The sequence below is a fragment of the Mesoplodon densirostris genome, chromosome 1 (genome assembly GCF_025265405.1).
Source record: "Mesoplodon densirostris isolate mMesDen1 chromosome 1, mMesDen1 primary haplotype, whole genome shotgun sequence".
NCBI classification, from domain to species: domain Eukaryota; kingdom Metazoa; phylum Chordata; class Mammalia; order Artiodactyla; family Ziphiidae; genus Mesoplodon; species Mesoplodon densirostris.
Genome location: NC_082661.1, coordinates 143,153,064 through 143,167,490, shown reverse-complemented (window position 1 = coordinate 143,167,490; position 14,427 = coordinate 143,153,064). Strand labels below are relative to the sequence as shown.

At 37.2% G+C, this 14,427-nt stretch overlaps 1 protein-coding gene across 1 annotated transcript in view; it reads left to right on the top strand.

Annotated features, from left to right (window-relative positions):
* The window catches only part of SPMAP2L (sperm microtubule associated protein 2 like), a 35,562-nt gene extending 22,581 nt beyond the window's left edge, over positions 1 to 12,981 (top strand). The window contains exons 4-6 of the mRNA XM_060097051.1: positions 6,684 to 6,749; positions 9,099 to 9,227; positions 12,608 to 12,981. Of these exons, the coding sequence (XP_059953034.1) occupies positions 6,684 to 6,749; positions 9,099 to 9,227; positions 12,608 to 12,749 (337 nt within the window). The 3' untranslated portion in view covers positions 12,750 to 12,981. The remainder of the gene's footprint in view (positions 1 to 6,683; positions 6,750 to 9,098; positions 9,228 to 12,607) is intronic.
* The last annotated feature ends 1,446 nt before the right edge of the window (positions 12,982 to 14,427 follow it).

Sequence of the window (14,427 nt, the reverse complement as noted above, 5' to 3'; positions counted from 1 at the left end):
AACTTAGCCTCTGAAGGGGGAGACTTGCAGCCTTGGGGGACAAGTTCAATACAGGGATGTCAGGGATCCACAGGACTCTCTTCAACATCATCTTATCAATAACAGAGAAAGTATTTTTTTTCTACTTGTCTGACTTCTGTGCCTGTTTTTCAGTTAGTTCCTAATTGTGGTAGGCAAAAAGCGTTGTTATTTATTGGGTCCTTCAAACTCCAAGCAAGTACATAAATAATTATAACATGAGCTATAGTAAAATAGGTGGTGTATTAGTCTGCATAGGATAGGCAATGCTGCAGTAACAAACAAGGTACAAAACTCTCAATGACTAGATGCAATAAAAGTTTATTTATCCCTCATGTCACAATCCAGTGTGAGTTAGCTGGCTGTGCCATACAGAATATGTAGTTTCTAGGGTCACTGCAACAGGAAAAGAGAGAGGGAGGAGGAGGACACTAGTTCTCTCTCTTTTTAAAAAAAATTTTTATTGAAGTGTAGTTGATTTACAATGCTGTGTTAGTTTCTGCTGTACAACAAAGTGAATCACTTATACATACACACATATCAACTTTTTTTGTTTTAAGAATCTTTCCCCATGTAGGTCATTACAGAGTATTGAGTAGAGTTCCCTGTGCTATACAGTAGGTTCTTATTAGTTATCTATTTTATATATAGTAGTGTATATATGTCAATCCCAATCTCCCAATTTATCCCTCCCCATCCCCCCCGCCAGGACACTAGTTCTTAAGTGCATTGCCCTGGAGTGATACCCAGCACTTCTGCTGAACGTAGACATAACTGGTCACATGGCTTCAAACAACTGCAAAGGAGGCTGGGAAATGTAAAGGATCACATGGATACTTGGGGAGCACAAACTCTGTCTGCTATCGGTGGATTCAGAATAGTCAGGGAAGGTCCAAGGGAGCAGAGTAGGCCAGAACAGGGGATGAGCAGTACCCAGAGTATATTTTGCCTCTTTCATAGTTTTCTCAAAGCCAGATATTCTGTCTGAAATTTATCTATACAATCTCTTCAGAATCCAATGCCATCAAGCCATTTACAAAATTACTTAAATTACTTAATAGGAAAATTGTGGGGTTTTGCCATTAAGTGCGCATTTTACCTGGGTTCTTCTGGAGACAGTATGCTCTTGGTTATATTGTATATATAGTATCTTCATTTTATTATGTACTGTATTTTTAATGATTTTAAAAGTGAGTATTTTGGGTACACAATATTTTTGAATACTTTGCACTTTTTAGCACTCTTCAAATCACATAAAATAGAGCATGTGGAAAGGAGGGCCTCTAAAGTGTGGAGTTCCAGACTTTGGAGAAGCTGCTGGCCTCACTGAATGCTGGAACAACCTCCCGAAGGCACAGCTGAAGCAACAGCTCAGATATAATTCTTTTTGAGGATGGTGCCTACATACTCTAGGACAAAGTATCTACTTTGAATCAAATAACTTGATGTAGTTCTGTGGCCCAATAAGAAGAATACAGTGGTGACCAGGCCCTCCCATCAGGAAACTTGCTCAATCCTCTTAGATAGCCTCATCCACCAGAGGGCAGACAGCAGAAGTAAGAAGAACTACAGTCCTGCAGCCTGTGGAAGAAAAACCACATTCACAGAAAGATAGACAAGATGAAAAGGCAGAGGGCAATGTACCAGATGAAGGAACAAGATAAAACCTCAGAAAAACAACTAAACGAAGTGGAGATAGGCAACCTTCCAGAAAAAGAATTCAGAATAATGATAGTGAAGATGATCCAGGACTTCAGAAAAAGAATGGATGCAAAGATCGAGAAGATGCAAGAAATGTTTAACAAAGATCTAGAAGAATTAAAGAACAAACAAACAGAGATGAACAATACAATAACTGAAATGAAAAATACACTTGAAGGAATCAATAGCAGGATAACGGAGGCAGAAGAACGGATAAGTGACCTGGAAGACATAATGGTGGAATTCACTGCCACGGAACAGAATAAAGAAAAAAGAATGAAAAGAAATGAAGAGAGCCTAAGAGACCTCTGTGACAGCATTAAACATAACAATATTCGCATGATGGGGTCCCAGAAGGAGAAGCGAGAGAGAAAGGACCCGAGAAAATATTTGAAGAGAGTATAGTAGAAAACTTCCCTAACATGGGAAAGGAGATAGCCACCCAAGTCCAGGAAGCGCAGCGAGTCCCATACAGGATAAAGCCAAGGAGAAACACGCCAAGACACATAGTAATCAAAATGGCAAAAATTAAAGACAAATTATTGAAAGCAGCAAGGGAAAAACAACAAATAACATACAAAGGAACTCCCATAAAGTTAACAGCTGATTTCTCAGAAGAAACTTTACAAGCCAGAAGGGAGTCACATGACATATTTAAAGTGATGAAAGGGAAGAACCTACAACCAAGATTACTCTACCCAGCAAGGATCTCATTCAGATTCGAGGGAGAAATCAAAAGCTTTACAGAGAAGCAAAAGCTAAGAGAATTCAGCACCACCAAACCAGCTCTACAACAAATGCTAAAGGAACTTCTCTAGGCAGGAAACAAAAGAGGAGAAAAGGACCTACAATAACAAACCCATAACAATAAAGAAAATGGTAATAGGAACATACATATCGATAATTACCTTAAACATGAATGGATTAAATGCTCCAACCAAAAGACAGAGGCTTGCTGAATGGATACAAAAACAAGACCCATATATATGCTCTCTATAAGTGACCCACTTCAGACCTAGGGACACATACAGACTGAAAGTGAGGGGATGGAAAAAGATATTCCATGCATATGGAAATCAAAAGAAAGCTGGAGTAGCAATAATCATATCAGATAAAATAGACTTTAAAATAAAGAATGTTACAAGAGACAAGGAAGGACACCATGTAATCATCAAGGGATCAACCCAAGAAGAAGATATAACAATTATATATGCACCCAACATAGGACCACCTCAATACATAAGGCAACTGCTAACAGCTATAAAAGAGGGTTTAGACAGTAACACAGTATAGTGGGGGACTTTAACACCTCACTTACACCAATGAACAGATCATCCAAACAGAAATACTAAGGAAACACAAGCTTTAAATGACACAATAGTCCAGATAGATTTAATTGATATTTATAGGACATTCCATCCCAAAACAGCAGATTACACTTTCTTCTCAAGTGCGCATGGAACATTCTCCAGGATAGATCACATCTTTGGTCACAAATCAAGCCTCAGTAAATTTAAGAAAATTGAAATCATATCAAGCATCTTTTCTGACGACAACACTATGAGATTAGAAATGAATTACAGGGGAAGAAACGGAAAAAACACAAACACATGGAGGCTAAACAATATGTTACTAAATAACCAAGAGATCACTGAAGAAATCAAAGAGGAAATAAAAAAATACCTAGAGACAAATGACAATGAAAACACGACAATCCAAAACCTATGGGATGCAGCAAAAGCAGTTCTAAGAGGGAAGTTTATAGCTATATAAGCCTACCTCAAGAAACAAGAAAAATCTCAAATAAACAATCTAACCTTACACCTAAAGGAACTAGAGAAAGAAGAACACACAAAACCCAAAGTCAGTAGAATGAAAGAAATCATAAAGATCAGAGCAGAAATAAATGAAATAGAAACAAAGAAAACAATAGCAAAGATCAATAAAACTAAAAGCAGGTTCTTTGAGAAGATAAACAAAATTGATAAACCTTTAGCCAGACTCATCAAGAGAAAGGAGAGGACTCAAATCAATAAAAATACAAATGAAAAAGGAGAAGTTACAACAGACACCACAGAAATTCAAAGCATCCTAAGAGACTACTACAAGCAACTCTATGCCAATAAAATGGACAACCTGGAAGAAATGGACAAATTCTTAGACAGGTATAACCTTCCAAGACTGAACCAGGAAGAAATAGAAAATATGAACAGACCAATCACAAGTAATGAAATTGAAACTATGATTAAAAATCTTCCAACAAACAAAAGTCCTGTACCAGATGGCTTCACAGGTGAATTCTATCAAACATTTAGAGAAGAGCTAACACCCATCCTTCTCAAACTCTTCCAAAAAATTACAGAGGAAGGAACATTCCCAATCTCATTCTATGAAGCCACCATCACCCTGATACCAAAACCAGACAAAGATACTACAAAAAAAGAGAATTACAGACCAGTATCACTGATGAATATAGATGCAAAAATCCTCAACAAAATACCAGCAAACAGAATCCAACAACACATGAAAAAGATTGTACACCATGATAAAGTGGGATTTATCCCAGGCATGCAAGGATTCTTCAATATACACAAATCAATCAATGTGATACACCGTATTAACAAATTGAAGAAAAACCATATGGTCATCTCAATAGATGCAGAAAAAGCTTTTGACAAAATTCAACACCCATTTATGATAAAAACTCTCCAGAAAGTGGGCATAGAGGGAATCTACCTCAACCTAATAAAGGCCATATATGACAAACCCACAGCAAACATCATTCTCAATGGTGAAAAACTGAAAGCATTTCCTTTAAGATCAGAACAAGACAAGGATGTCCACTCTCACCACTGTTACTCAGCATAGTTTTGGAAGTCCTAGACACAGCAATCAGAGAAGAAAAAGTAATAAAAGGAATACAAATTGGAAAAGAAGAAGTAAAACTGTCACTGTTTGCAGATTTTATTATAGTATACATAGAGAATCCTAAAGATGCCACCAGAAAACTACTAGAGCTAATCAATGAATTTGGTAAAGTTTCAGGATACAAAATTAATGCACAGAAATCTGTTGCATTCCTATACAGTAACAATGAAAGATCAGAAAGAGATATTAAGGAAACAATCCCATTCACCATTGCAACAAAAAGAATAAAACACCTAGGAATAAACCTACCTAAGGAGACAAAAGACCTGTATGCAGAAAACTAGAAGACACTGCTGAATGAAATTAAACATGATACAAACAGATGGAGAGATATACCATGTTCTTGGAGTAGAAGAATCAATATTGTGAAAATGACTATACTACCCAAAGCAATCTACAGCTTCACTGCAATCCCTATCAAATTACCAATGGCATTTTTTACAGAACTGGAACAAAAAATCTTAAAATTTGTATGGAGACATAAAAGACCCCAAATAGTCAAAGCAGTCTTGAGGGAAAAATACAGAGCTGGGGGAATCAGACTCCCTGACTTCAGACTATACTACAAAGCTACAGTAATCAAGAGAATATGGTACTGGCACAAAAACAGAGATATAGATCAATGGAACAGGATAGAAAGCCCAGAGATAAACCCATGCACCTATGGTCAACTAATCTATGACGAAGGAAGCAAGGATATACAATGGAGAAAAGACAGTCTCTTCAATAAGTGGTGCTGGGAAAACTGGACAGCTACATGTAGAAGAATGAAATTAGAACACCCCGGAACACGATACACAAAAGTAAACTCAAAATGGATTAGAGACCTAATTGTAAGATTGGACACTATAAAACTCTTAGAGGAAAACATAGGAAGAACAGTCTTTGACGTAAATCACTGCAAGATCTTTTTTGATCCACCTTCTAGAGTAATGGAAATAAAAACAAAAATAAACAAATGGGACCTAATGAAACTTCAAAGCTTTTGCACAACAAAGGAAACTACAACCAAGACGAAAAGACAACTCTCAGAATGGGAGAAAATATTTGCAAATGAATCAACAAAGGATTAATCTCCGAAATATATAAACAGCTCACACGGCTCAATATTAAAAAGACAAACAACCCAATCCCAAAATGGGCAGAAGACCTAAATAGACATTTCTCCAAAGAAGATGTACAGATGGCCAAGAAGCACATGAAAAGCTGTTCAACATCACTAATTTTAGAGAAATGCAAATCAAAACTACAATGTGGTATCACCTCACACCAATTAGAATGGGCATCATCAGAAAATCTACAAACAACAAATGCTGGAGAGGATGTGGAGAAAAGGGAACCCTCTTGCACTGTTGGTGGGAATATAAATTGATACAGCCACTATGGAGAACAATATGGAGGTTCCTTAAAAAACTAAAAATAGAATTACCATATGACCTAGCAATCCCAACCCAGAGAAAACCATAATTCAAAGAGTCATGCACCACAATGTTCATTGCAGCACTATTTACAATAGCCAGGTCATGGAAGCAACCTAAATGCCCATCGACAATGAATGGATAAAGAAGTTGTGGTACATATATACAATGGAATATTACTCAGCCATAAAAAGGAATGAAGTTGGGTCATTTGTATACATGTAGATGAATCTAGAGAGTGTCATACAGAGTGAAGTAAGTCAGAAGGAGAAAAACAAATGTTGTATATTAACGTATATATGTGGAACCTAGAAAAATGGTACAGATGAACTGGTTTGCAGGGCAGAAATTGAGACACAGATGCAGAGAACAAACTTAGGGACACCGAGGGGGGAAAGTGGCATTGATATTGGGATTGATATATATACACTAATATGTATAAAATGGATAACTAATAAGAACCTGCTACATAAAAAAAAGAAAATTTAAAAAAAATGACATTAAATAGGACATGGGTTTTTCTTTCTCCCTCTAATGAGATTTGTTTGAGTAGGAGCCATCTAATGTAATCATATTTGTTAAACATTCTCTTTGAATTAATCAGCTGATATTTGTTAGTTCTTTTTCTAGGAAGAGAATTCAAGATCTTTCTAGGCCTAAGAAGCAATGGGGAGCCCCAGATAGGTAAGGCAATGTTATGTAGTCTTGTGTGTCATGATGTATTCCTTACATTAAATAGGTAAGTATTATTCTTACCTGTCTACTAACTGGATCCACTGAATCAATATTGTCACCTCAGTTGATTCAACACATGGAAGGCAAACCCTAGGTCAGTGATTCTCAAATTTGACTACACACTGGATTCAACCTGGAAAATTTTAAAACTGACTGTTGCTTGAGTCCCGTTCCCAGAAATCCTGACTCATTTGGCCTAGGGTGCAGCATAGGCTTCAGGAGTGTTAAAAGCTCCCCAGATGATTCCAGTACGCAGACAGGTTTGAGAACCACTGTCCCAGGGCATTATTCCACACTCATGTGAAACACTGTGTCCATCCTCCAAGTTCAACTTTGTTGCTTCTAACAGCTGGTCCTGCTGTCTCTAAGCCTCTGCCTAGAGCATACCTGTTTTCTAGATTTCCAGCATGCTGGACCCACTGTCTTTCCACTTTTGCTCACAGGACTTCCCCTTTTCTTTTTTGGCTCCCGAGTGAAGCCTGATTTTTTTTTCTTTTTTTTTGATCTCCTATTGCTTTTTTATTTTTTAAATTAATAGATTTTATTTTTTAAAGCAGTTTTAGATTTATAGAAAAACTCAACAGATGTACAGAGAAGTACAGAGAAAGTTTCTATATTATCACCCACTAGTTTCCCCTGTTATTAACATTATTATCTTGCATTAATGTGATACATTTGTTACAATTAATGAATGAATATTGACACATTATTATTAACAAAAGTCTGTAGTTTATATTATGGTTCACTTTTTGTGTTGTACAGTTTTATGGGTCTTGACAAATGCATGTCATATATTCATTACTACATTATTAAACAGAATAGTTTCAGTGCCCTAAAAATTACTTGTGCTCCACTTATAGATCCCTTCCCTCTCTCCCTCTTCTTCAGACCCCTGGTGACCACTGATCTTTTAACTATATCTGTAGTTTTAAATTTTCCAGAATGCCATATAATGTTGGAATTGTACAACGTGTAAATTTTTCAGACAGGCTTCTTTCACTTAGAAATATGCATTTAGGGTTCCTCCATGGCTTTCATTTCAGTAGCAATTTCTTTTTAACATTGAGTAATATTCTGTAGTCTGGATGTACCATAGTTTATCTGTTCACCTACTGAAGGACATGTTGGTTGGTTCTGATTTTTGGCAGTTTTGAATAAAGTTGCTATAAATATTCATATGCAGGTTTTGTTTAGATACAAGTTTTCACCTCATTTGGGTAAATACCTAGGAGTGCAATTACTGGATCATATGGTAAGAATATGATCTTAGCTTTGTCAGAAACTACAAAACTGTCTTCCAGAGTGTCTGCACCATTCCCACCAGCAATGAATGAAAGTTCCTGTTGCTCCACAGTGTTATCAGTGGTTTATATTTTAGCCCTTCTAATAGGTGTGTAGTGGTATCTCATTATTTTAATTTGCAGTTCCGTAATGACATGATGATGAGCGTATTACATATGCTTATTTGCCATCTGTATATTGTCTTTTGTAAAGTGTCTATTCAGATCTTTTGCCCACTGATTGGGTTGTTTTCTTATTGTTGAATTTTAAGAGTTCTTTGTATATTTTGAATACCAGTACTTTTTTTTTTTTTTTTTTTTTTTTTTTTGCGGTATGCGGGCCTCTCACTGTTGTGGCCTCCCCCGTTGCGGAGCACAGGCTCCGGACGCGCAGGCTCCGGACGCACAGGCCCAGCGGCCATGGCTCACGGGCCCAGCCGCTCCGCGGCATATGGGATCCTCCCAGACCGGGGCACGAACCCGTATCCCCTGCATTGGCAGGCGGACTCTCAACCACTTGCGCCACCAGGGAGGCCCTGAATACCAGTACTTTATCAGATGATATAGACTGAATGTTTATGTCCCCTTAAAATTTATATGTTGAAATCCCAACCCCCAGTTTGATGGTATTTGGAGGTGGGGCCTTTGGGAGTTGATTAGGTCTGACCACCTGGTACAGTGCTTTACCCAAACTGGGAGCACAGTGTAGATAAGTGGCATGCCCATTTTTTGCTGACCTGACTATAAATTACAGTGTTAATTACATGTTGGCAGAAATAGAACTATCTCTAATAGGTTCAATTTTGGTCATCATATTTTAAGACAGTAGATAAAACAGTCTTGTTCTTGTTTTAACTTCCATAAGTAGTTTATTCAGCTTCTGATGTCTGGAAACTGTAAAATTTTGTAATAGAGATAGTTCTTGAAGTAAAATTAGTAGAGAAGACATCAAGAGCCATTTCTAAGATGCCAATTAGCAGTGAATTTCTTACCATTATATTTTTCTGCTTTTTAACAGAAAACTGTTTTGGGGAAATCAAGATCCTATTCGCCCTGTTTCCCAGAATGCTTTGAAGGCTCAACTGACCAAAAGACTTGAGAACCTTGCCCAGCCTAAGGAAGTCTCCCATGGATATGTACCTAACAGGTTAGTATTTGTGTGTTATCAGGAACACAAAATTTATTGAGGATTAGGGATTCTATATCTGTTTCCAATCTGATGCTACAGTAAAACTTTTCCAGAGCAACATCTAATATTTAGCTGTTGTAGATTTGTATTATATTTTATAGTGTCTTGGCTTATCACGATTTTGGTTTTTTAATAAAATAAGGGTATTATGCAAGGATGTGTACCATATATAACACTGTTGTGGATGAACTTATTTGTGCATGAAACTGTGAATTTTGTATACCACCCATGGGCGTGGTTACCGTAAGTTAATTAGGGCATCTAAAGGTAATAATGTTAAGACTTTTGAGGCCCATTGCAAATTTGTTTTTGGTGCATGTTTGTTGAATGACTGGACTTTCTGCTGGTTGGCTCTTTGAGGAAAGATGGTGAGGTGTAGGGAAGATGGGTACAGGCAGTGAGGGAGGTTAAAGTAAAGAAAAAAGTGAAGATGCTATTATTTATCTGAAGTTTGGTTTCCATGATAAATGAGGTAGCCATTTCTCTCCTCTTTCAATATACAACTTTAGTCAAAAGTCAGCAAACTTTTTCTGGAAGGGGCCAGATATAAAGTTGGCCATTAAATATCTGCAGCAACTACCTAACTCTGGGAAAGCAGCTATAGACATATGTAAACCGAGAATGCCTGTGTTCCAACAAAATTTTAGAATTTTTGCATCTGTGTTCATGAGGGATATTGGTCTGTAGTTTTCTTGTAATATCTTTGTTTTTTGTAATGTCTTTGTTTATGGCAATGCTGTCCTCATAGAATCAATTGGAAAATGTATAGAATTGGTATTTATTACTTCTTCTCTGTGGGCTCCAATTACACATTAGGCTGCTTGGATTTGTCCTACAGCTCATTGAATCTGTTCTCTTTCCCTCTCTTTCTGTTTTATTTCTCTGTGTTTTCACTAACCTTTTTCTCTGTAGTGTATAATATACTATTAATCCTATCCAGGGTAATTTTTATTTCGTGTGTCATAGTTTTTATCACTAGAAGTTCAATTTGGGTAGTTTTTATATCTTATCTCTACTTGCTCAATTTTTTAATCTCCTTGCCTACTAATTCTATACTATGTCATTTGTGGGTCTGTTTCTAGGGATTGATTTTTCTCATTATTGGTAATAATTTGCTGCTTTTATATGTTTGCTGCTTCTTTTATATGTTGGAAATGCTTATGCTATAATATTAAGTGAAAAAAATTAAATAGGAAACTGTATTATGATATGATCCTCTTTTTTTTTTTAATAATGTTTATTCATCAAACATGTCGTGATCTTTACCATCTCAAGACCTTATTCAAGGTCTTATTTCTCCCTCTGCCTGCAATGCTTACAATGACTAAAACTTTCTGGTCCTTAAGTCTCAGCATAGGTCTCAGCTTTTCAGAGGGACTTTCCTGACTGCTCTTCTCCACATAACATTCCACCTCCTCACAAACCTACTCGGAAAGCCTCTATCTCTGTTGCATAGCCAATGCCTTTCATAGCACTTATCACAACTATCTACCGAATTTTTGCTATTCTCCTCCCAACATAGAGAAGAAGCTCCAAGAAAGCAGTGCTTGTGTCTGTCTTACTTTCTGCTCTCTCCTTAGTGCCTAACAGTGCCTGGTGCTCAATAAGTATTGAGTGTATGAGTCAGGAAATATTTTTCCAAAGTATTGTTGTCTCTGAATGGCAGGATAATATATGCTTTTTGTTTTTCTCTCTTAAACTTTTCTTGCTCTTACAAAGTTTCTATAATGAATATTTATCTCTTTTACAATGAGAAAAATGCAGAGTACTCTATATTAAAATAATACTTGAGTACCCACTACATTGATGGAATGGTGAGACTTGGGTGTGTGAATGACTACAAGACAGGAGAAGCACCTAAAAGCAGCAGCTCTACATTCTATTAATATACAGTATCTATAAGCAGAAAAGATATGTACACATGAAATTTAGAATTAATATACAAGTTAGTTAATAAAATTTTATTTGAATAGTGCTTTGTAACTTAATAAAATGACTTATATTCTCTTATTTAATCTTCATAACCACCATAATATGTATAATTTTCTCCATCTTCTAGAACACTCAGGTACTTCTGGTTGTTGGCAGAGTAAGGCATAAGTATTATGGTTTGGTGTTAGCCACTCCCACCTCAGAGAATGTTGAATAACTGAGTTATGTCTCTGGTGTCGTCCCATCTTTCTTCTTCTTCTTCTTCTTTTGTTTTTTTTGTTTATTTTATTTCCTTCTTGGACTTCTACCCTTTGCCCTACTCTCCAAGAGCATCTTACCTTTGTGCTGCTCACTCCTTCCTTCCACCCACTGTGCCCTCCTTTCTTGGGTCTGATCTCTTCCAAATGCCCCCCTGTTCAAAATCACCTCTTCCTTCTCTGTCTCCAATTCCCAAACTGAACTGCCAGTTCCTGCAAAAGGCAAATCCCAGGTAAGTGCTGGAGGTTCTCTGCCTGTCAGATCTTGGCTGTGTATGTGGGTGGCAGTGGCTGAGTCAGCTCTGTCAGGCAGTAGAGCCAGGGCTGCATAGTCTCAAGCCCCTTAAAAGCATATGTGTGATGGTATAGATGGGTCTCAAGTCTGAGTGGTCAAAAGCAAGGGAAATACAGGCTTAAACCCAGACCAAGGCTTATATTAGCAACCAGCAGACAGAGCCTGGGCAGATGAACGCAGAACCATGTCTATGAATGTCCTAAAGGAGCAGAGGTCCTTTGGAAAATAATAGAAGCAGGAGTGGGACTGTGATCTAAATTAACGCCAGGTTAAAGTAGTCAATATCACTTCTTTTTCCACTAATGATAATATTTTGATAATGGAAAGATTGAAGGGCAGGAGTGATAAGAAGAACAATATTATTATCTTAAATAAAATCTTAATAAACAAAACCTGATAATGATTAAATAATCTACAAACCATGATCAAGTAGCATTTATTCCTAAGCTCAGAGGTCTTTAACATAAAGAAAAGCGTCATGTAATTTATCCTATTAACTAAAAATTTAGTAAAAATATTTAAATTGTCTATATAGATGCTAAAGAAAATATTTTATTTAAAAAGCAGCAAATTTTCTCTTCATCAGGGTATTTTTTGGTCTATTTAGAAGATGAACTTTATTTATTACAGAAAATTGTCTGTTTTAGAATAGGATATTAGAAGGCAGCTGAAAACTTGATGGCTTATAACTGTTTCTGATTTCTCCCTATGTAGAAAATAGCTCAGCAGTGAAGGGATAAACTGTCATACCCGCTCCCCTACACCTGGGGGGTGGGGGTCAGTGTTGGAAATTACTATGGTAATTTGAATTCATGCCTGTTTCGTTCACTTCTTTTCTCTTTTACAACTTGCAGGATTCAGTATTATTACAGCTGTGGTAGAGAGTCTGTAATCTGGGAGATCCCTTCTCCTGCACTGTTTTGCCAACCTTCCAAAAGGATCCAGAAGCTGGCACAGCCCAACAGATTCAAGAAAGTGTATCTAATAAATAGGTAGAGTACCTTGAGAATCTCCATAAATTCTCATCTAATTTGGTGAAAGTCACAATATTGCTGTTCTAATTTTAGTGTATGCAATTTCATAAAATAGAAGTCTACTTGTGTTTCAAAGCATCAGGGTGAAAAATCAAATATTTGCAGCAATTGTGGGTAATCAGAAGATCATCATCAGTAATTACATTTGACTCAAATTGTAGTGAAGCTAAAATTCACACTAAACTTACCATTGTCAGCCAATTAAAAAATATGCAAATGAAACATTACAGGTTTTTTCAATTCATGTTCTCTTACTCCTCTGTGACTGCAAATGCTCTTCCTTCTGCTTTAAATTCTGAAATTCTCCTTGTCTTTAAAAGACAGATTAGGAAATTCCCTGGTGGTCCACTGGTTAGGACTTTACACTCTCACTGCCGAGGGCCTGGGTTCAATCCCTGCTGGGGGCACTAAAATGCCATAAGCCATGCAGCATGGCCAAAGAAAAAAAGAGCATAGGTGTTACTTTCCACATGGGAGTTAAGATTGTGATAAGATTATTGGAAAAAATATTAGGTTGCATTAGTGGAATAGGTACAGTGTACATGTTCCACCAAGTGTGGAGTGTGATAGTACTACTGTACACTACTTTAATCAGAACACATTAGATATATGTGTCCACTTCTCGATGTTATACCTGAAGAAACTGAAAATAAATTTGAGACTATTCAGAGGTGATGAATGAGATGTTGATTCTTCTGGAAGCTATGTTATATGAACAATAGTTAAGAGAAATAACATGTTTAGCTTAGAGAAGACACTAAAGTAGCAGTGATAGCTATGTTTCAAGGGTCAGCATCTGAAAGAGGAAAGGGAAGTCAAAGTAAAATTACTTAGAACTAGAAGTAGAACAAGGAATTTACAGAGCAGCCGATGTCAGCTAAGTGTAGAAAAATCTTTCTGGTAGCTATGCAGTAATGGAGGCGTTTATTTGGAAAGGTCAACTGCCAACTCCACCCAAATCCCTGAAAATGTTCAAGCACAAACTGGAATGATGACTATACATGGATTTTAGAAAAGATTCCTGTATTCAGGCATAGGTTGAACTGGACAACTTGAGTCTTTTGCCATCATAGAATCCAGCAAAAGTGGCCCAATTCCTCCACAAAATTTGCTTATTTGTCAGTTTATTAAACAAGATCTGTTAATTTAGTTAAAATATGCATGTAAATCTGGTAAAGATCTGTATCTATAAACTAGAAGAATACTTTAATTATCTGTTACCAATTTTTGAGACACCTGAGATTAACGTTTCATATAAGTGAAACCCCCTTGAGTGCTAAAACTTCCTGTATTTTTAAAAGTTTGTTTCCCTGCTTTCCTAAGGAGATCCTTTTTTTTTTTTTTTTTTTTTTTTCTTTTTGCGGTATGCGGGCCTCTCACTGTTGTGGCCTCTCCCGTTGCGGAGCACAGGCTCCGGACGCGCAGGCCCAGCGGCCATGGCTCACGGGCCCAGCCGCTCCGCGGCATATGGGATCCTCCCAGACCGGGGCACGAACCCGTATCCCCTGCATCGGCAGGCGGACTCTTAACCACTGCGCCACCAGGGAGGCCCAGGAGATCCTTTTGATACTGAACATACATGTAACCTTTTTCCATTGGCTTGAGATACTTATTATGAACATCAACTATCACATAATAAC